At 50.8% G+C, this 21,410-nt stretch overlaps 1 protein-coding gene and 1 long non-coding RNA gene across 5 annotated transcripts in view; both read right to left on the reverse strand.

The window, feature by feature from the left end:
• The window catches only part of NFATC2 (nuclear factor of activated T cells 2), a 158,415-nt gene that overhangs the window by 125,489 nt on the left and 11,516 nt on the right, over window positions 1-21,410 (reverse strand). For 3 of the 4 annotated variants that reach the window (XM_035025416.1, XM_035025414.1, XM_035025415.1), the window contains exon 1: window positions 15,123-15,262. The exons of the other annotated variant lie outside the window; for it this stretch is intronic. In XM_035025416.1, the coding sequence (XP_034881307.1) occupies window positions 15,123-15,252 (130 nt within the window). In that variant the 5' untranslated portion in view covers window positions 15,253-15,262. Of the gene's footprint in view, window positions 1-15,122; window positions 15,263-21,410 lie in introns of those variants that run through there. 4 annotated transcript variants of the gene reach the window in all.
• Window positions 541-6,366, reverse strand: LOC118023977. Its single transcript, XR_004682966.1, has 2 exons — window positions 5,290-6,366; window positions 541-3,466 (listed from the first exon to the last, which is right to left on the reverse strand). It is a non-coding gene; the product is annotated as an uncharacterized LOC118023977 (long non-coding RNA).

Raw genomic sequence — 21,410 nt, forward strand, 5'->3', positions numbered from 1 at the left:
TCTTTCTGCATTGATCTGGAATGACAAGATACAGTGTCAAAGGAGAAAAGCAAGGTACATACAGCATGCACAGTATAAAAACAGGATAGAGGAATGTATACACAGGTACACACACACACACACACACACACACACACATAGGGGTTGCGTACACAGGCTCTCTCTGGAAGTTACAGTAACAGTGACTTCCTCCAGGGAGGGCAACTAAGTAATCAGGCAGCAGAAGCATGGCAGAAAGGAGACTGATTTCTGTATGACCTCGAGAAAAGAAATACAATTCCCAAAAGAAACATGTTTTATTTTATTTTAAACGTGGTGGGGCATAGGGGTGACATGACAGGATATACGGTAATGACACCCTCGTTTCAGAAGCAGGAAATTGAGATCTAGTCCTACTCTGCCACTACCTAGCTGTGTGACCTTGGAAAAGTCCCCCACCGGCTCTATGTCTCAGCCTTCCCATTTATAGGACAGCACTAAACTAGATCGGTTTCCTTGGTCACTTCTGGCTGTGAAATCCTTTGATTTTTCTAGCTGGGGTGTGTAGGGTCTTGAGTTCTTATGAAGAGGCAATCGATCACAACTTGTATCTATGTGCATACACACGCACACACACACGCACACACACACACCTTCCTGGCAGGTAACAGAGTGTAGAATTTTAATCTAGCGAGAGTTCAACATCAAATCCATATCAGACAACATTCTGATAATCCACTACCCTGTGAACCAGCACAACAAACCACAAAAAGTCTCTTAGCAAAAATTCCAGCCTTATCAGATGAACTGCATCACATCTCATCAGAAACACCCCCTCAGGCCGGACGTGAACAGTCACAGAAACTCCGCCGTGAAAACACACATCACTCACACTTGCTGGCAGGAACGCCAAACAGAAAGGCCCATTTGCTGAGCAAAAGCATCCAAAGCATTTACACTGGTTTTAATTAATCCAAGCAGCAGAGTTTTTTCCGATTTCTTTTTCCTCTCGAGATTCTGAAAGTTTCACAGCAAGCAGGGAATGTGAAGGTAATCGATCATCATTCCATTCTCGGCTCTCTGGGTGTTTGACAGCGAATATCCCAGACGCACGGCTCATTGTGAACACATTTCTATAAGCAGCTAGGATTCTCAGCTCTCCCTCCTTACACAACTGTCCCCCTCACAGCCAGCCCCTCGGGGTCACGGCCACGCCCACACAGCCACTGGGTGGCATGAGTTTCATCTTAGAACCGCCAGATTTTCAGAAGGGTTCCCAAAAATCTTGCTCTTTTTACCCCGCGCATGATCTTTGCGATATCCATGTACCACCGGTAAATATTATTTACTTAATATTTCTATATTTAAATTCACTCACACAGTACTTTTTTAATTTTAAAAGGAAACTTTATACCACTACCACAAATGGAAAATCTGTGTCACCTCCGTAAATAGAAGGTAGGGTAAAAACACAATAAAAATAAAAGTTACTAAATCCGAGATTCGAGACACTGTGGCCGGCCAAAGGCTCTACTCTGAGGCCCACCCTTTTTTCTGCCCCTGAATGCTCTCTTTTTATTGAGGTAGAACTTATATGTACAGATTTTGACTATGTAGAGTTCGATGAGTTTTGCCAAATGTTATACAACCTTGTAACCACAACCACAATAAAGATGTAGAACATTTCCACAACCCCAGTAAGCCTACCTTTTTTAAGGCTGGAGATGGGGGGCAGGGAATGGCAAGTGCTAGAAAGAAAGGTGTTAAAGACACAGTAGCACCTAACTGAGACTCTACCTCAGACTCATTCAAAGCAAAGTAGCACTGCAAAAAAAAGATAGTGCTGGTTGCATACAATGTACTCATCAGTGGACCACGTAAAATCCATCTCATCTGCCGTGGAAGATAGCTAGCCCACACTTAAGGCATCGGTATTCAGAGAGAGGAACAAGGTAGAAGCCCTGACAGGGGATTCAGAGGTTGCTGTTCTAAGTCCTCTGTGCCTCCATGTCTTTGTACATGCTGTTCCCCTTGCCTAGAGCTCCCTTCCAAACCTCCTATCCTCACTTCTCCTAGCAAGCCATTATTCATCCATCAAGATTACACTTAGGCCACCTCCTCCTAAAGGCCCTCCTTGATTCCCTAGTCTGGATCAGGAAGCTCTTCTTCTGTGTTCCCAGAACGTACAGAATCATATAATGAAGTCTATCAGTTATAGCTTACTTGTCTGTCTCTCTACTAGACTGAACTCTCTGAAGGCAGATAGGGATCTTAAGTCATTAATAATAATAAACCACGAAAGCAGAGAACATTTACTGAGAACTTACATGCCAGGCACTGTGGTAAGCACATTACATGTAGTGAATTATTCCATTCTCACAACCACCTATGAGGTGGGCACCGTGTATCCCCCTTTTACAGATAAGGAACCTGAGACACAAGAATTAGCTTGCCCGAGGTCCCACAGCCTGAACCCGGGCAGGCCTGAGAGCACCATCCAGCACCAGGCCAGGGAATCTCAACCTCAGAACCAGCAGCATTCAGGGTGAGATAATTCTTTTGTGTGGGGGCTGTGGGGTGTTCAGCGGCACCCCTGGCCTCTAACCATGAGATGCCAGTAACACCCCCACCCTTCTCCCAGTCATGACAACCAAAAATGTCCCCAGGTATTGCCAAATTTCTCCCGCCAGGCAGGATACCCCCCAGGCCAGCTGAGAACCCCTGCCCTATGCTGTACAGCCCTGGGGCCACATGCGGGGCCTGCACCCAGCACAGGCCCCCAAGACTGATGGAAGCTTTCATCCGGGCCCTCCAACCCAAAATGCTTCAGCAAGGAGACATCTGCCCCCCGTCAGCCACAGCAGGTACATCATTTCTGCAGCAGACATCAGAAGTCCTGATTCTCAGCAGTCTCCCCTTCCTCGGCTTCCGGGGGCTCCCCCCAACATCCGGGGCCCGTGCACATGTGGGGAGGTCTCTGGCCACTGTCAGAGACTACAGGACAAGATTGCCGGGGAGACCACTCCAGCCCCACCTCAGCAAGGTGCCTGCACTGAGATCCAGGTCTCACCTAGCCCAGGGTTAGGGGACCCTGGCGCCACTGCCCCGCCCCTCGGCCGTGTGCCCAGGGGAACCCCAAGTCCTCACGGTGATGAGGGCAGTGACAATACCAACCTACAGTTCACTGAATCCACGTGAAGCCTGAAACACATGGAATAAACCCCCAATAAATGGGGGTCTATGGTGTGTTGTTGTTGTTGTTATTATTATTATTATTATGGAAAGAGTGACTTTCTAAATGAAAATTCCACCCTTTCTCAGCTCTCACTGCTTTATTTTACAACAACTTGCCAGCACGACACACACTAGCCCCAGTGCATTAAAAGAAAGAAGAAAGGGGGGACGCCCGGCTGGCTCCAGTCAGAGGAGCGTGCGACTCTTGATCTCGGGGTCCTGAGTCTGAGCCCCACATTGGGTGTAGGTCCTCCTTAAAAGAAAAAGGGAAGAATGTTTTATAAAAATAAGATGGGGGTGCCTGGGTGGCTTAGTCGGTTGGGCGTCTGCCTTTAGCTCAGGTCCTGATCCTAGAGTCCCGGGATCGGGGCCCACATCGGGGCTTCCTGCTCACCAGGGAGTCTGCTTCTCCCTCTGACTCTCCCCCCCTTCACTCTCTCTGTCTGTCTCTCCCTCCCTCAATAAATAAAATCTTAAAAAATAAAAATAAGATAGATTAGTCAGTACTTTGGGAAACCTTTTTCAGCTAGCCTTCAAAAAATATGTGGACTAGGTCAAGAAGGCCTCCAACACCCCTCCCATTTTATGCTTTTATTCTTTCCCCTGGGCCATCTAGGAGCTGATCAACTAAATCTTACCGAAGTGTTAGTGACTCAGTGAGCTACTCACTGTAACAAAAACTGATGATAGCTAACATGTCTATACCACTCACTTTATACCAAGAACCACTGGGTACACATTTAATGTTTGTCTCACAAGAACCCTGTGAAGCAGATGATACAGTTTCCACATTTTACCAACAGGGAAAATGCGGCTCAGAGAGGGTGACTAATTTTCCCAAGGTCACACAGCTTCTAAGTAGCCGTCTGGCTCCTCCATCACCTAACCATTATTCTAGCCTGCTATTCATGAAAGGGGCTATGTCTTAGATGGTGACACCTTAACCCCAACCCTGGGATTATGAGGTACCCCAACAATTAGAGCTGCTCTGGGGGTTCCATCAGGAGGTAACTGACAACTAAGGACATGGATTCCTTTCTTCTGAAATAGTCACAGTCCCTCCATTTGCCCCAGGACTGAGTCAACGATTTATTTTAAAATCGCACTGAGGCCACACGGTGGTCTCTGCCAGCGCCTTTCCTCCTGGAGCCTCTTGCGGGCCTGTTGCTCACCCTTGGGGACACACGGACACACGGCCAAGTCTGAGGCGGCCATTCAGTGCCAACCCGCCAGCCAACAGATCGCTTTTGAAAAAAAGGAACAGCAAGAGAACATCTTCTCCGCCTAGAGCTACGGGCGGTGGAATTTTCAGGAAGCAGAATAGAATGACCAAAATAGAAACCCAGCTAGGGAACCACCGCAGGGTCCGGCCTTTGGGGGAGGGGAGGGCACAAAGAACCAGGGCCTTCAGGCCTGAAGGGCTTGGAGGAAAGGAGCCAGGACCCAGCCCGGAAGCCAGACGCCCCTGGGCCTGGCAGCAGGGGGGTGTGGGGGCTGGGGCTGCGGGCCGTCCCTGTCTGAAGTGCCGGACCCACCGCCTGATGAGCTCACGCCCCAAGGTGATGCGAGTCACAGGCCCTGGGTTTGAGTCACCACAGTCTGTCGCCATGGCAGCACTGAGGATGCCACAACCTGGCACCACAAAGTACAGCCGGAGGAAAGGGGAGAAGGTGGAGGGAACGAGCCCTCCTCCCACCACCCAGCCAGCCTCCTAACCTCCCGTGTGTTGGGGGCTGGGCGGGATCACCGAAGGAGCCGGAAGGTGGAACCTTTTTTGTCTGGTGGCCCGCACCACCCGGGGCAAAGCCCTGCTTTGAAAAGCCACCTCAAGCTTTGCCCTCTAGTAGTAAGTTCAGTGCTCAGCAAACTTTCCCCAAAGCCCCCCATGCCCTGCACACACACGGAACCGCAGTTGGATTCCTCATCTGAGTCGTGTGTGTTAGTGATGATGGGGAATCAGGTTGTCACACTCGTCCCTCAGCGATGACATATACAGACGCAGGGCATAAAAGGCGAGAAATTCCATCCAGATAAGTCAGGTGCAGAAGTGCCAGAAAGGGAAAAAAGGCAGTTTACCATCCTGTCTCGTCCATGTGGAACCACTGGAAAAAGCCACCTTGAACGCTCTGCTCTTTGCTGACCTTGTCCCAGCGAAGACAGCTGTCTGCCTTCACCAGACGGGACAGAAAAGAAGGCTCGGTCCTGCCTCCCAGGCAGCCTGCCACGAGGCCAGGCGCCTGGGGACACAAGACCCAGGATGATTTGCAAGCGATCAGCCTCACAGACTGGCTGCCGGCCTGGCTGTTCGCGAACCCACGCGCACCCCCAGGCGGACACACACTCCTTTCGGAGATGGGTGGAGAAGTGTATGGACTCCACAGCCCACAGGCCTCAAGGTCAAGCTTTTGGATGGAGGCATCGGGCAGGCAGGCCTCATCTCCATCTTCACAAGAGCTACAGACTACCTCTTGCTGGTTTAATCATTCCAACGGCCCCTCCTGCTTTCAAGACGTTCAGACACCTTCCTATGTTTATTCATCGCAATTGCTGAGATTCACCGGGCCGCAAGCTTTCCCACCTGTTGCCTCCCTCTCTGCAGCTTATAACCAGCCCCCCGGGGTGGGGGAGGCAGGTGTTATCAAGTCCCTTGTGTTACAGATGGAGAAACTGAGGCTTAAGGGTGCAGAGATTCACCCAACGTCACAAAACAACCAGGGGCAGAGCTGGGGTTCAAACTGAGACCTGGTTTAAGTGCAGTAAAATGCACAAATGTGAAATGTACCTCTCGTGCCTCTTTATATATGTATGTACCCGGTTATCCACCATTCAAGATATAGACCATTTCCATTCTGCCCGAGGGTTCCCTGGTGGCACCCCTCCCCGCCCCCCCCAGCCAGGAACCCTTACCAGGCCTCACTTCTCACCCAGAGACTGGGTTTGCCTGTTCTCGAACGTCACATAAATAAAATCCACCAGGATGGACAGGTTACGTCTTTCGCTCAACATTCTGAGAGTCATCCGTGTGGTGTGCGGCCACAATTTCTTTTTTATATGTAGTATCCCCCCATAGGATGAAACCATCATTTATTTACCCGGTCACCAGACTGTACGGCCTCTCTTTTTAAAGACAGCCATGCGAGACCAAACTGGACTTAGTGAGGCCCTTTTCTTTTTTATTCTTTTTTTTTTTTTTTTAAGATTTTATTTATTTGTTTGAGAGAGAGAGAATGAGAGACAGAGAGCACGAGAGGGAAGAGGGAAGAGGGCAGAGGGAGAAGCAGACTCCCCGCCGAGCAGGGAGCCCGATGCGGGACTCGATCCCGGGACTCCGGGATCATGACCTGAGCCGAAGGCAGTCGCTTAACCAACTGAGCCACCCAGGCGCCCAATGTGAGGCCCTTTTCTAACAGGAGAGTCCGTCCCTCCACACTGGTCATGGGGTGCGTGACAGAGAACACGGCTCAGGCAGCTTCCTCACCAAAAGGAGAAGGAAAGGTCTGGTCAGAACCGACCAGAAATAGACTTCAGATAATCCTCCCTCAGAAACAGGGCTGGACATGGCTAACCCACCTCTCCATCAAACGCCTGCCCGAGGGGACACAGGTGGGCGCACACTTTCTAACCAGCTCAGCAAAGACCCCTTGCCCTCATGCCAGCACCTCAAAGCTGCCCCCCTTCAGTCCCACAACCCCTGACACAGCCTTGAAAAGCCGATTGCCCCCCCTTTTTTTAACCAACTTGAAATCCAAATGGAAACTTCCCCCTTGAGAACAGTGGGGCCCCTGAACTCTTGGCCAGGGGCAGAGATTTAAAATTAATACCTGATTGACTGACAGGTTCTTTATTTACACTTTCCCTCCCCCCTGGCAGTTCTCATTTCAGTGCCATGCTCCCAGGGGCGGGCACACTTAATCAGTGGCCCTGCCAAGCCCGGTCATTAATGGCATTCCTCCTTTCTCCCCAGCAACAGAGGTGATGGCACCCTCTGCGGACCTCAGACAGGCGGCCCACCTTCTTACGAGCGCGCAGGCCGACAGCCCCTGCCTACAGTCTTTCTAGTCACTGTTGCAGGCACCACAGACCAAGCTTTCCCCTCCTCATTTACCATTTCCCCCTTTTGCAGGCCTGCCCAAGCAGGTTTGTTTTGATAAGGGCCTTTATAAATCCTGAGCTTTGCAGGCGACTTTCTTCCCTTCAGAAAGCTCACCCAGGCATGGCTCAATTAAAATTCACATGGGAAGGGCTGGCTTTTAGAAATGCATCTTAACCAAAACAGGCCCAGTGGAGAAAATGTGCTTTTCCCCCAAACCTCAGATTAGGAGGCGGGGAGGGTCCCAAATGCCAACTCAGGAAAAGCCATCTCTCGTCTGCCTTTGGGTGTATATCCCCTCCCCCGCACCGGGGGTGGGGGGAAAGCATTAAAAAATCCAAGGCATGGGGCTTTCCATCTAAATGCCAGTTTATAAGAAATGCAAAGGACAGAGGAACGTGTTCAAAGACACCCCAGGAATGCCACTGGCCAAATCCGACGCGTGGCAAACAGTGCAGGAAAACTGGCCTTGTCTCTTCGGCAAAGAAATAGCAAAAAAGCGGATTGATGGGGACCTTTCTAGAATGAAACACAGCGGTCACATCAACCAAATACAATGTGAAGATCTTGTTTGGATCTTGGTTCAAACAAATTAACTGTAAAAAGATACTTGTGAGACAAGCGGGAAATTTGCAACTAGACATTGGAAATTAAGTCATTATTGTTCTGTTTTAGGTTTGATAATGGCATTTGGTTTTTTCTCGAGTCTTTGTCTTGGAGAGCTACAGACTACTCTAGTTATTAACAAAATAGTATATCATTTGGAATTTGATTAAAGTAACTGGGGGCGGGAGTGTAGAGCATAAGTGGGGGGCAGGGCTGAAAGATTAGCCTTATGCTGGTACTTGGAGCTGGGTGGTGGGAACGTGAAATTATATCATTTCTCTACATTTCCGTATTTTGGGTAAAGTTCATTACAAAAATTCAGGGAAAAGCCAAAGGCCGTTGTTCTCGCTTTGGGGGAGCCCATATCGGGCTCTGCTCCAGATAAGGAAGAGGCCCCTGACCCATCCCGGGAAGAGCCCCAGGGTCGAGTCTCGCCTTCTTCCCTGAGCTCAGTTTGAACAATCAGCAGAAAAAACAAACCTCACACCAGCCTGGGGAAGCCAAGTTTGGCTGGAGCTCTGCGGGGCCTGTGGCTATTTCCTGTGCTGGGGAGGAAAGGAGGAGGAAGTCCCTTCATGGGGGGAAGCCACAAGGCATCCATCACACTGCACTTTCCAGGGCTGCTCCTTCCTGGCCCTGGTCCAAGGGTCCCATGGAGCCAGGGCAGGACACCTGGGGAAACGCTGCCTCCCCAAGAGAGGCAGCCACCGGGGAACCTCCAGGCCCCGGAATCTGGACATCTGGGAAAGTTCTTGCAGCCGACCCAGTTCTGGGACTGAGGCAGGTGCCAGAAGGGTATTGAGTCAGTACGGAAGGCACGTTAAGGTAGACGGCACCCACTCAAGCCCGGCAGCCGGGGGCTCCTCTCCGAGGACCAGAATCTTCTTTATTCCTGGCCGGTCTTCTCTTAAAGCTCAGACTTCATCCAAGGTGAAGGCTCCCTGTTCCAAGGAGCCAATGCCCTCAGGAAGCCAGGAGAGCTGGAAGCCGCCCAATCTCTGCACAGCCTTGCCACGCGGGCTTCAGGCTTCGGGCTTCGAGCACACTGCCTCCAGGTAACCTCACATCCACCCCCGCAGGTGAGCGCTACCATCACCATCCCCAGGGCACAGGTGAGAAAACACAAGCCCAGAGAAGCCAAATCTCATGTCCCGAGGCATACCGCTAATAATTTTCCTCCATTCATTGGGCAATTACTCATTGTGCGCTTGCTAACGCCCCGGGGACTTTTGCTTGGCCAAGGTCAGGCAGGTAGGAGGCAACTAAATCAGAATTTCAAGCCAGGGTTTTCTGATTTCAGACCTGGTGCTCCGACCCGCTGAGCCAATGGCTTCGGGGGCATGCACAACAATGCACAGTGGGGGAACGTGTGGGTGGGCCCCGGGGGCATGCACAACAATCCCTGGGGATGCAGAAAGAACTATAAAAACAGCAGAACTCCCATTGATTTCCTGTCCTTTATCACTGTTAGTTTTGTTGTAGGAGCATAATCCCCTAAGGACAGCAACAAACATCAAGTTGATGATTCTATAAATATCAAATATAAGGGGTGCATGCAGCCCGGGCTCCAGTACATGGGACGTCCCCAAAGCTGGAGTCCGTGACATCGTTGCTGAGTTGTAGTGCTGACAGCTTGGACTCAGGACCCCGGCTGCCTGGGTTCAAGGCCCGCCCTGCCATTCGCCGCTGACTGACTCAGCAAAGGTAATGGACCCCCAAAGGGTCTGACTTCCCTGGTCCCAAGTGCAGCTGAAAGATTCTAATGTGCAGCCAAGATTGAGAACCACTGGCCACAATGCTGCATTTTTCGAATAGATTCAAACCCCACCCCCCACCCCACCTTACAGGATTAGGACGCCTTGGGAACCAACCCAAATAACACTGCTCTAAGGTTTTAAGGGCCTTGCTCCCAATCGCCTCCAGAACAAAGTGCCTTGAATTTGGAAGCGTGGATGACATGTGTTCAGCGGTGAAGAATGATCAGGGCAACTTTCTCCCCATTTCCTTCGCCTCCTAGACAAGGCCACAGCTCAACCCTAGCTCTCATTTCACCTTTCCGGCTGCACCTGGAGACGCTGTTTGTACAAAGCAGGCTTAATAAGGCCTGTCCTTAACTCCACACAGACGGCAACATCTCTGAATGTCACACGTGTTCAGCAAACCTGCTTGCTTAGGGTAGAACTCTATTTTTAGTAAGCACCAAAAAAATCCCCATGATACCCTATCCCCAGCACCTCATTTGTCCCTATTTGTTTACCAGGCTGTGTCCCATACTGGCCTGAGGGCCAGGCAAGGGTAGGACCACATCGAATTGTCTCTACACCCATCCCCCCCCCCCGCCCCCGCCCCCGCCCCCGCCCCGCCCCAGGGTCTGGCACCAAACCAGCATTCAGTGAGTGTTTGCTGAAAGAAGGAGGTTTTAATTGTCCCCGGTGAATGGGTTGAGAGCAGGTGTTCCTGAGTGGAAATGCGGGTGACGAGAGGGGATGGGCTCCAGAGGGTTCTGTGAGTCTACCTGAAAACGGTATGAAAGGCACACGGAGGGCAGAGGGGGATGTGTAGGGGGCGTGCAGGAGTTACGCACGTGAGCACTGTGTACGTGCCTGATATGTGTGTACATGCGTGTGTGTGCATATGGGATCTGCGGCTTTCATCAGCTTTGCAAAGGGCTGTGACCCAAAAAGTTTAAGGACCACCAGAATGGACTACAAGACCAGGAGGCCTGAAAGGTCAAGGTTGGTACCATTTGCATTAGCTTACCAGGAGGGACACACCAGACCCACTGAGGCCTAGCAGCAGTGATCGCGCCCGATGGGTCAGTCCCTGACAGTCCAGAGGGGATGTGGCACTTCCGGAGGTGACAGGGACTCCCAGTACCCATCCATCTCTCCCAGTGCTTTACACATTGGGAGAAGTACTAATTCATTTCATCGAATTTGCGAACACACACAAAGGAACGAAACTTCTAATCTGTCCACCGACAACCAGCACACCTCTCTCCCCTCCCATAACAAAGGAGCACTGGTCAGGACTCCCACAGCTCTGTCCCCGTTCTTTCTGTCACCTTTTTTTGACCGAGGGAGACAGCTAAGTATAGTAAGAGTCATACTTTGCATGGCTCTAAGCAAATAAATTTGAAAACCTAAATAAAATGGATAATTTCTTAGAAAGATATGGCTTACCAAAATTGACTCCAGTAGACACAGAAAGTGCAAGCAGACCAATTCCCATCGACAACAGAGAACAGAATAGAGAACAGAAGAGAGAAAGCAATCAGAGAACAACCCCATAAAAAGGCACCAGGTCCGGATGGCTTCACAGGGGAATTCTATCACAACTTTAGAAACAGGATAGTCCCAGCAATACATATGTTGTTCCTGAGCATAGAAAAGGAAAGAAATCCAAACCATAGAAAAGGAAAGAAATCCGAACCACACCAAAAAGGACATTACAGACAAATATCACTCATGAATACTGCTGACAGGAATCTTAAACATTATCAGACACCAGCCCCACCACCATAAGTGACCAAGTGGGGTTTAAACCAAGAATTGTTCAATATTCAGAAATCTATTGGTATAAGTCAGCATATAAATAGATCTAAGAAGAATAAAATCATTTTTCCATAGATCCTAAGAAGCCGATGACCTAATTCAACTCTCATTCCTAATCAAACCTCTCAAGAAAACAGTAATGGGTAGATACTTCCTCAACATAATAAAATCCATATACTTCAGTCCTAAAGCAGACACCTAAGATATTCCTGCTAGGGTCAGAAACAAGGCAAGGATGCTGCCATTTCCACTACCAGGGGGCAGGCTGCTGAAGGTATTATTAGTCAATGCCATTAGATGAGAGAAAACCACAGAAGCACAATTTGAGGCTCCGGCTCCGTGAGGGCAGGGCCTGGGTCTTATTCCCTATTATATCCCCAGGGTCTAACACAATAGATGCCCAGTAGTTAGCGGGATGAGTAAATGAGTAACAGCTCACATGAACTGAGCACCTCTGTTAAGAGAGCCAAGGGTTTTAAAAAATGCTCATAACAAATCACACTCTGTATTGACTTAAATAGGTCAGGGGGTGCCTGGGTGGCTCAGTCCGTTGAGTGTCTGACTCTTGATTTCGGCTCAGATCATGATCTCAGGGTTGTGAGATCGAGCCCTGTGCTGGGCTCCGTGCAGCCTGCTTAAGAGTCTCTCTCCCCCTCTGACCCTGCCCCTCCCCCACTGTCTCTAAAATAAATAAATAAATCTTAAATAAATAAATAGGTCAAGCCATTCAAGGCAAACAACCCTGTGAGATAAGCACTATTATTTCAGCCATTTGACAGATAAGCAAACCAAGGTCCAGAGAGGTTAAAAGACTCACCCAAGATCACTCTGTTGGTAAATGTTTTAAACTCCAGTCTTGCCATAGTGCCCCTTACAAACTGCTTTGCATCTCGCTCATCAGATGAGGAAACAGTGAACCCTCACACAGTAGCTCAGAATGCAGCCTCTGGAGCAAGACTGCCAGGTTCATGTTTCAGCTCTGCCATTTACCAACCCTGTTCTCTTGAGAAAATTCCTTCACCTTTCCATGCCTCACTGCCTCCTCTGTAAAATGAGGGTGACAAGAGTGCCCACCTGCTAGGGTTGGAGGGTTATTGCATGAGCTATAATAGGCATCTGCTACGATGCTACAGTTCCATAAAATGAGCATCCGACTTCCCCCAAATTCCTAAGTACCATCACCAAGTTCTGACAATGTCTGTCCCATTCGCCGGCCCTTTCCTTCCTTGACGTTTGCCAAGCTCATGCACAGAGCTAAGGGTAGCCCTCACATGCATCACCAATAGATTGTCACTTGGGACAAAGCCCAATGGCAAGCTAAAGGCTAGTGTCAGTCCTTGGGGAGTTCCACCATTCAGAAGCAGAGAGGTGACCCCATTAACATCTGGGTAGCCAGAGCCAGACCCACATCTGGAAGAGCTCGCTTTGCCTCCCAAGGCTCACAACACCCCCTCTCTTCCTCAGCCATGATGCTGCCTACTTCCCAGCAAGGAACTATCATTTACAGATTCCAAACTCCCCATTCCATAAGGCGGGGGGCTACACATAGGAACTCCTTTCCAAAGAGTACAGTTTGCAGAGGAGGGACTTTACAATGGAGAAACCCGACAAATACTACTTTGGCCAAGCTGATCAAGGTCAGTATCAACGGTGATCAATCAAGTTGATAATAGGTACCCTTGATAGGATGTGATGGACACAGTCCCGTCAGCTGTGTGGTCTTCATCCCCTAAACCCATAGCCCCAGCCTTTGCACGAGGGAAACATCAGAAAGACCCTAACTGAGGCACACTCTACAGCACACCTAACCAGTGCTCCTCAAAACTGTCAAGCTCATAACAAACAAGGACGGTATGGACTCTAGGTCATAATAATGCATCAGTATTGGCTCATGGATGATAACAAATACATTCATACTAGTGTAATGTAAATAAAATGGGGACCTGGGTGCTCGGGATATGGCAACTCCCTCTACTGTCTTTACCACTGTTCTGTACTCTCAAACTGTTCCAAAAAAATAAAGTTTTTTTTTTTAATGATTCCAGGGTTTTCGCTGTGGCCATTTAGACACCCATCTGGCGGCCACCAAGCACCACTTGCCAAGAAAAACTATAAAAAGCACCTCCCATCGGATTTGGCTTGGAAACTATTTCCCCGGAAATCTCCCCTGTGCAAAAAAAAAAGGAAAAAAAAAAAAGTTAGCTGATTGTGAATCTGGGAGGGGTAGAAGTTCCCTGCAAAACATGACTTTAATCTTAACAAACAAAGAGCGCGGATGTTAAAGGAACCTTAAAGGGATCATTTGCAGATTCTTAGTTGTATCTTTTCAAAGCAAAGGAAGGCCTCCAGATTGCAACTCGAGAAGACTGGTCTCTTTTGTTGGCTAATTATTTCCATCTCCAGCCAAAATACAGAATGATTTACTAACTACCATCTTCCTTGTCATCTAAGCCAAAGCAAGTCCCTCACCTAACGTGGCCAGTGAAGACCATGAGGGAAGGAAAGTTGAAACTTCTCATTCACCTCCCTTACACAACATCTCTGAGAAGCACCAAGCCTCCGTGAAAAGGCCTCCTACACCAATCAGCCCGCACAACCCCTTCCTGCACTCCGGATGCGGCCAAGCCCGAGTGCATCTGGAAGTTACCAACAGGCCTGCCCCTGAGGCTTCAACAAACATTGGCTGGGTTGGGCTGTCAAAATCAGGAAGCCTGGCTGGGGCTGGGGTTTTTTTTGTTGTTGTTGTTTTTTTCCAAGACAACCTGCTAACCAGAAAAATACAGTGAGGCTGGGCATGCGACCTCCTCCACCTTCTGACAAATGTTCCTGCTAACCCACGTGAAGTGATGGCCCAGCCTGGGGAAGTCCCCAGCCACACCGAGCACATAAAAGCATGGACTGACAGGTCGCTGAGGCAGGAATAGGCTTCTTCTTCCTGAATCCACACGCCAGGCTTGGCCCGCAAACCCCACATGCACGATGACTGGGGGCTAGGGGACCACATAACAAAGCTCAGACTGATCCACCTGGGGTGATCCACAAAGGCAGCAGCAGAACCCAGGGACGAAAGGGGCTGGCTTCCTAACACTGAAGCCAAACCACCCTCCAGCATCAGACACAGACAACCTCTTCAGCAGTTTCAACACCAAGTCCCCAGCAAAGTCAGCTCACAGGCGGTGCTGTCTGCGGAGAGGAGGGTCAGCGTCCCAGGCCCTGACGGTTGGGCGCAGTTGCAACCTCTTTGTGCATCAGTCCCCTCCCTGCTGACTCCATTCTTTGGCTTCCTCACCTCCTCCCTCCAGAGGCAAATCAATCACTTCCTTTCCCCTCCGAAGACCCTGCAGCAGGCAAGAGCCAGCTGAGGCCCCTACCACCCCTTGCTTTGCTACAGTGACCCTCAGGGACAAGCCACCAGTAACTGCAGCCTGACGCCCTACTGGGCAAAAGTGAGCCTACCGCCCCCTAAAGGTGGCAACAGTCCCAGACGCCTCATGCCCTCCCTCTCACCTGGGGAGACGCACCCCTCCCTCCCTCCCTCCACCCCCCCCCAAGTGTGACATCGGGACCAAAGAGGGGCCCCGTGTCCACTCCGCAGGCCCAAGCCCCCGCCCGGGCTCGGGGGGCGGGGGGGGGGCAGGCCGGGAGGAGCCTCCACCGACCTTCGATAGGATTCAAATACTCATAGTCGAAGAGGATGGAGAAGTCGAACTCGTCTTGGGGGCTGCCCCCGGGCTCGTGGCCCGGGGCGTCCCCGCCGTCGGGCTCGGGCTGCCGTTCCGGGGCGTCCATGGCGCGCAAAGCGGCGGGAGGGTGGCGGGGCCGGGGGCGGGCGCGGGCGCGGCCTTGTCCTGGGCCCCTGGCCGGGAGCGGGGGCAGGAAGCGGGGCGGAGAGGCGGCGGGAGCGGCGGCGTCCCTGTCCTCGTGGGGACGCACGCGGGCCCGGGAATGGCGCGCTGGCGCAGCGGGTCCCGGACGCGCCCGGGGAGCTGAGCGGCGGCGGCGCGGGCTTCCTGCTCGGGGAGGCACCTGTTGCAGCCCGCGGAGGGGGAGGCGGGGACAGGGCGGCCGGGCCGGCGGGGGCGGGGCCGCCACCCGGGCCCCGGGGGAGGGAGCGAGGGAGGGGGAGGCGGGCTGGCCGGCGCCCGGCAGGGAGGAGGCAGTCGGCCGGCCGGCCGGGGCCGCACCGCGCGGGCCCCGCGCTTAGCAACGGGCCCCGGGCCACCGCCGGGCGCTTCGGCGCGGCCGCGCTGGGACCCGCCGCCTGCCCCCGCCTCCCTCCCCGCGGGGCCCTGGGACCTAGACGGGAGAGCTGGGGCCTCTCGTAGTTTTGCCCTACGTGATCAGCTGATCCCATTCCTTTCCCTCCTTTCTTCTCTCAGGGGGTGGGGGGGGGGGGGGCACCATTCCCTTCCCCCGCAGACTGCGCCTCCAGGGGTTCCTGGGCGCCCACAGCTGTGGCATGATTTTCACCTCCAGTTCAGTCGCCTGTATATCCCTGAACGCAGTTTCCCAGGACCTGGGAACGAAGCATAGATACTCTGAGAGCGCAAGCCCCACCCTGACATCTGTACGTCTTGGGCCTCCTCTCGTGTGCCTGGTGCCAGGGACCCAGCCTGAACCAGACACTGATGCCCCGGGAAGCTCGGGTCGGGGGTATGGGCATGAAGGTGATAAACAAGAGAAGATCATCTTGAACAGTGTCAGGAGGGAATTACCAGCAGTATGGAGTAAGGGTTGACAGCGGGGGAGGCGTTCTCCTCTTGGGTGGTCAGGTAGGGCCTCTGGAGCGGGGGAGGGGGGGGTGACCTAAATGACCTGGGGAAAGAGAGTTCTGGCAGTGGGAACCAAAGGGAAGCCAAAGCCCGAAGGGGCTCCGTGTGCCCCCCAAGCCAGGACGGCAGTGCACTTGGAGAGGTTGGCTGGTAACAAGTACATGCAGACACTGGTCAAAAACACATATTCGCAGGCTCTCGCTGGAGCTTCTTCTTCTGTAAGTCTGGAGTAGAGGCTCAGGAATGTGTATTTTTAAATAAGCACCCAAGATGAATGCTGTGAGCAAGTACCTTTGAAGAACACTACATAAGAACCCAGTACCACCAACCGCCCCCCCCCACTTCCAAGGGTCTCAGACCAAGTTGGCTGAAGTCAGAAAATAGACTCACAGAGGCAGACAAGGAGACAACAGTGGTCTTCAACCCTAACAGCATGTTAGAATCACCAGGAACACTTTTTCAATGCCTGTGCCTAGGCTTCAGTCCAACCCCCAGGGAACCAGAACATCCAAAGGTATTTTTCTTAAATGACTTCAGATGAATCCAAAGTGTAGCCAGTGTTGAGAATCTCTGGAGCAGAAGATAGGGTGGGAGAGGTTCTAGGATGCCCGGAGAACCACAACTTGACCTCACGTGGGGAATGACTCAAATCCTTCCCCATGTGCTAGGAAAAATGGAGAATGTGCATCCTTCATGGGGAGCCATCTCCGCTCCATTAAGGGATTTGTGCAAAGCTAGGGATCATCATTCATTCCACAAATATTTGCTGAGCACCTGCCAGGTACGTGACATTGCTACAGCTCTTGGAGATGCAGCCATCAACAGGACAGCGTCGCTACCCTCATCATGCTTTTATCCTGGAAGCAAAGAGACACAGCAATGAATAGGGTTTTCCAAATTGCACTTAGACCAGTGGTTCTTAACCCCAGCTACGCATTCGAGCCACCTGGAGAGCTGTTTAAACATTCAATGGCAGAGCCCCACCAGAGACCAGTTATAATCAGAATGTTTGAACGTGGGGCCTGGGCATCAGGGTTTTGTAAAACCTCCCCAGATGCTTCCAGTGTGTGGCCAGGGATGAGAAACACCTGTTTAGCCTCTCCATTTCAAGGGACCCAAGCCTAGCCTCAGGACTTGCCAACTTTCAGAGACTTAGGAAGTACTTTCTGATTGTCAGAGCAGAAAATGATCCTCTTCTTTAATTCCTAATCATAAGCAGAGCGACACTGGGTGTAGCCAACAAGTATCTAAGGTTAGCTGATAAATGTAGATGGAGGAGGAGAGAGTGATGACCCAGACTGGGACATTTAGAGCCAAGTATCTAGAAGGAGATGGGTGCTTTTGGGTCCTTATGACAGAACCCAAAGTCCAGACCCTGAAATGTGGTCAGGGATAAACAAAGGAACCGGCCTGCCCTTATGCTGTAGAAAAAAAGAAGGGCTGGTGTCACCCTCCCCTGTCCTTTCTCATCCTCCACCCCTAATGATTAAATGCCTCTAATCTAGTGGACATCTGTTGATTTTGCCTACCCGGAATCATTCCCTGCTTCTGATAACAGCATCCCAGGGTGTTCCATTGGGAAACTACTCTTGACCCAATTTTGGCAAAACTATCAACCCAGTCATCCCACCCACCCCTGGCAAAGTGGATGCATGACGAGGCTTGACCAGAGAATTTTATCTCCTTTAGCCTATGAGACCTACTAAGGCAGTGGTCACGACTGCCTCATTCAGACACAGCTTTATGTCCAGTGGATGTGTGGATGGATAGAGGGATGAATGGAAGAGTGGGTGTTTGGATGGATGGATGCATGCATGCATGCATGCATGCATGGATGAAAGAGTGTATGTTTGGATGGATTAATCAATGGACGCATACATAGATCAATTGATCAATTGATGGAAGAACAGATAATAGTAGATGGATCAATCAATGGCTCAATGGAAAAGTGGATGTTTGGATGGAAGGATGGATGGACAGGTGGAAAAAAGTTTAACTCTCCTGTGTAAGTTCCTTAGATTTTAACAACCCCCATTCAGCGGGTAGTCTGCTTGTCCCTCTCCCTCTGCCCCTCCCCATGCTCACAAACACTCTCTCTAAAATAAATAAATTTAAAAAAAATAAAAAGACTCTAACTGCCTTAGTTTTTCCTCTGAACAGTGGATATATTTTATTTATTTATTTTTTAAAGATTTTTTTATTTATTTGAGAGAGCGAGAATGAGAGAGAGTACATGAGAGGGGGGAGGGCCAGAGGGAGAAGCAGACTCCCTGCCGAGCAGGGAGCCCGATGCGGGACTCGATCCCAGGACTCCAGGATCATGACCTGAGCCGAAGGCAGTCGCTTAACCAACTGAGCCACCCAGGCGCCCCAATGAACAGTGGATATATTTTAAAAGCTTCTAAGTTTTGGAATCTACACCCTAACAATCAAGAGTTCTTTGAAGGGAATAGGTTCAGACTAGGCCCTGACCCAAAACAGTTTCTGCTGGAGCAGTGGGAAGTGAGAGGCTTTTCTTCTCAGAGGGCCACCTTGAGGGTGGGGGTTTGGGTTGGGGGGAAGACATATTTTCAATTCCAAAATAAATAATTTGTGCTCTTAGGAGCAAGGACTAGGAGCAGAATGCATGACCTTTATGCATTCAGTGGCCATCCCGGGGGGCGGGGGGTGGGACGGAGGCCTTGACAGTGCAGCTCTGTCAACCTTCTCTCTGCCCTGTGGCTGACCTCCTTGCAGAGGCCCTGGCCTCTTCATTTTTCTCCAGCCCTTCCAACAAAAGTGCAAGGGAAGCCAGCAAAGCCCCTGAGAGCTTGAAACTTCTAGCACGCCTTGGTACTGTCTGGCCCTGTTCCAGGAATTCAGCTCACTTCAACAAGTACTTACCCTAATGTTTAATTGCAAACCGAGGTAAGCACCACGAAGAAAAGAAGAAGGTACTACAGAGCTCATAACAAGGAAACCTGATGCAGATATAGGGAGTTCAGGGAAGGCTTCCCTAGGAGCCGATGTTTCCGCAGAGACCACAAAGTCATCGAGAAGTTGGCCAGGAAATAGTGAGGGGAAGAACTAACAGCCAGATGGGGAAAGTATGTGCAAAGGCCCTGAGGCTGGAGGAAGTATGACATGTTGGCGGGACCGAAGGAAGACTGGAGTGGTAGGTGCTCAGAAACCTGAAGAAGGTGTAAGGGAAGGTTGGGAGGTAAGTGGGGCCCTGGAACCATGTGGAGAATTCTGGATGTAAGAGCAATGGGGAATACCTGAACAGTATCGGGCAGTGTGTGACAAGACCATATTCGAGTTTTTAAATAATCGCTTGGGTTCTGTGTGTTGAAGAAACTGGGGTACAAGGCTTGAAGTGGGATGATCAGTTGGGAAGCGCCTATAGCCATGGGGGCAAAGGGTACTGGGAGCGTGGCCTTCGGGGTGGTGGTAAAACCAGCAACAGGACACAAAAGACACACACTTGTACCCTTGTCCTTGGTCCACACTTGAGTTATCTCTTTTCCTCTTCTAGGCACAGTCTGATTCCACCTGAACACGAATGTCAGAGGAACACTGGTCCTGGGCTCCGAGCCCCGAGGCCCATTCAGGTGGGCCCTGCGGGTACCCTCTACCCACAGCTCTGCCCTCCCTTCTATCTTCCGGCAGAAAGCTCATCTTCATCTGCAGCCCGGACCTCTCCGCTTACATCCAGGGGCACGCGTCCAGCTGCCAACCCAACCTTCCGCGCAGGGGTCCAACAGGCATCCCAAAGTGACCATGTCCGCACCAAGCCCTGGGACGCTCTGAAACCTCTCTTCTCCCACTAGTCCCAGCTCAACTCTCAAACCCCGCCCCCATTCATCCAGTTCTCTGACCAAAATCCAAGGAATGGTCCGCGTTCCGTCTCGTTTTCTCACACACACAGGCAAACCCGCAGCAAATCTGGGCATCTCTATCCTCAAAATGTAACGTAGACCCAACCGTTTCTCACCAGCCTCCCACCCCAACAAGCCACTTCCCCAGACAACTGCAGTCGCCTCCTCCCTGGTCTTGCTACTTCCACTTTGCCTTTACACAGAGTGGCCACAAGCAACCTCTCAAAATGTGGATCCCATAAATCCTCCTGGGGCTTCCCCTTAAGTTTAGAATTAAATACAAACACGTCAGCCTACAAAGCCCTGGATAAGCTGCCTCCAGCCCCAGCTCTCTTTGACTACCATCTGTCGCCATTTGCCCCTTCTCTTACTCCCTTCTGCCATCCTGCTCATCCACCCGCTCCTTGATAATGCCAAGCACAGCCCCACTTCAGGGCCTTTGCACCTCCTGCTCCTATGGATATTTGCCTGGTCAGCCCCTCACTTTGTTCATGCCTCAGCTCAAATGTCACCTCCTCAGAGAGGCCTTCCGTGACCACCCCAATAAAAATAGCGCCCCCTAGCCTTCTCTGTCCCCACAGCCGGCTTTGTGTTCTCACAGCCTTTATCTCTACAGTATATTGTACTCATCTGTATATCTGTTCACCTGTTGATTGCCTGTTCTCACTTGAATGTAAGCCCCACAGGGGCAAGGCTGTGTGTCTGCTCTGATCACTGGTATATCTGGGGTTGTCAGATTTAGCAGATGAAAATACAGGACACCCAGTTAAATTTGGAGTCTAGACGAACAACACATTTTTTTTTAGTGTAAGTATGTTCCATATATTATATGGGACACATTTAAGCTAAAAATGATTCATTGTTTGAAATTCAGAGTTACCTGGGCATCTTGTGTTTCTGTCCGGCCACTCTGGCTATGTCCTCAGATTCTAGAATAGTACCCAGCCTGTGGCAGGTAGTCACTAAAAGGCAGCTGAAGGAATGAATGAAGGAACAGTGCCGAACGGAACTTCCCCCTTAGAGATCAATCCAATGGGAGCTTGTACCAGGAGGAGCTCCTGGGTCCCCACTTTCCTCAGTTTATTGGGACTCATCAGGGATGTCCTGAAATCTGGTGTTTTGCACAACTGATGACCCAGCGTCTAGCGTGGTTACAATACCTGTAATCATTTTTATATAAAAATGTTGCATCTGACTCAGTGGCTTTAGGGAAATTCTGCCTGTACATGTTTTTATGAAAGAAAGAAAGAAGAAAGAAAAAGAAAGAAGAAAGAAAGAAAGAAAGAAAGAAAGAAAGAAAGAAAGAAAGAAAGAAAGA

Source organism: Mirounga leonina, unplaced genomic scaffold (assembly GCF_011800145.1).
Source record: "Mirounga leonina isolate KUSES-001 unplaced genomic scaffold, KU_Mleo_1.0 Mir_195, whole genome shotgun sequence".
Lineage (NCBI taxonomy): Eukaryota > Metazoa > Chordata > Mammalia > Carnivora > Phocidae > Mirounga > Mirounga leonina.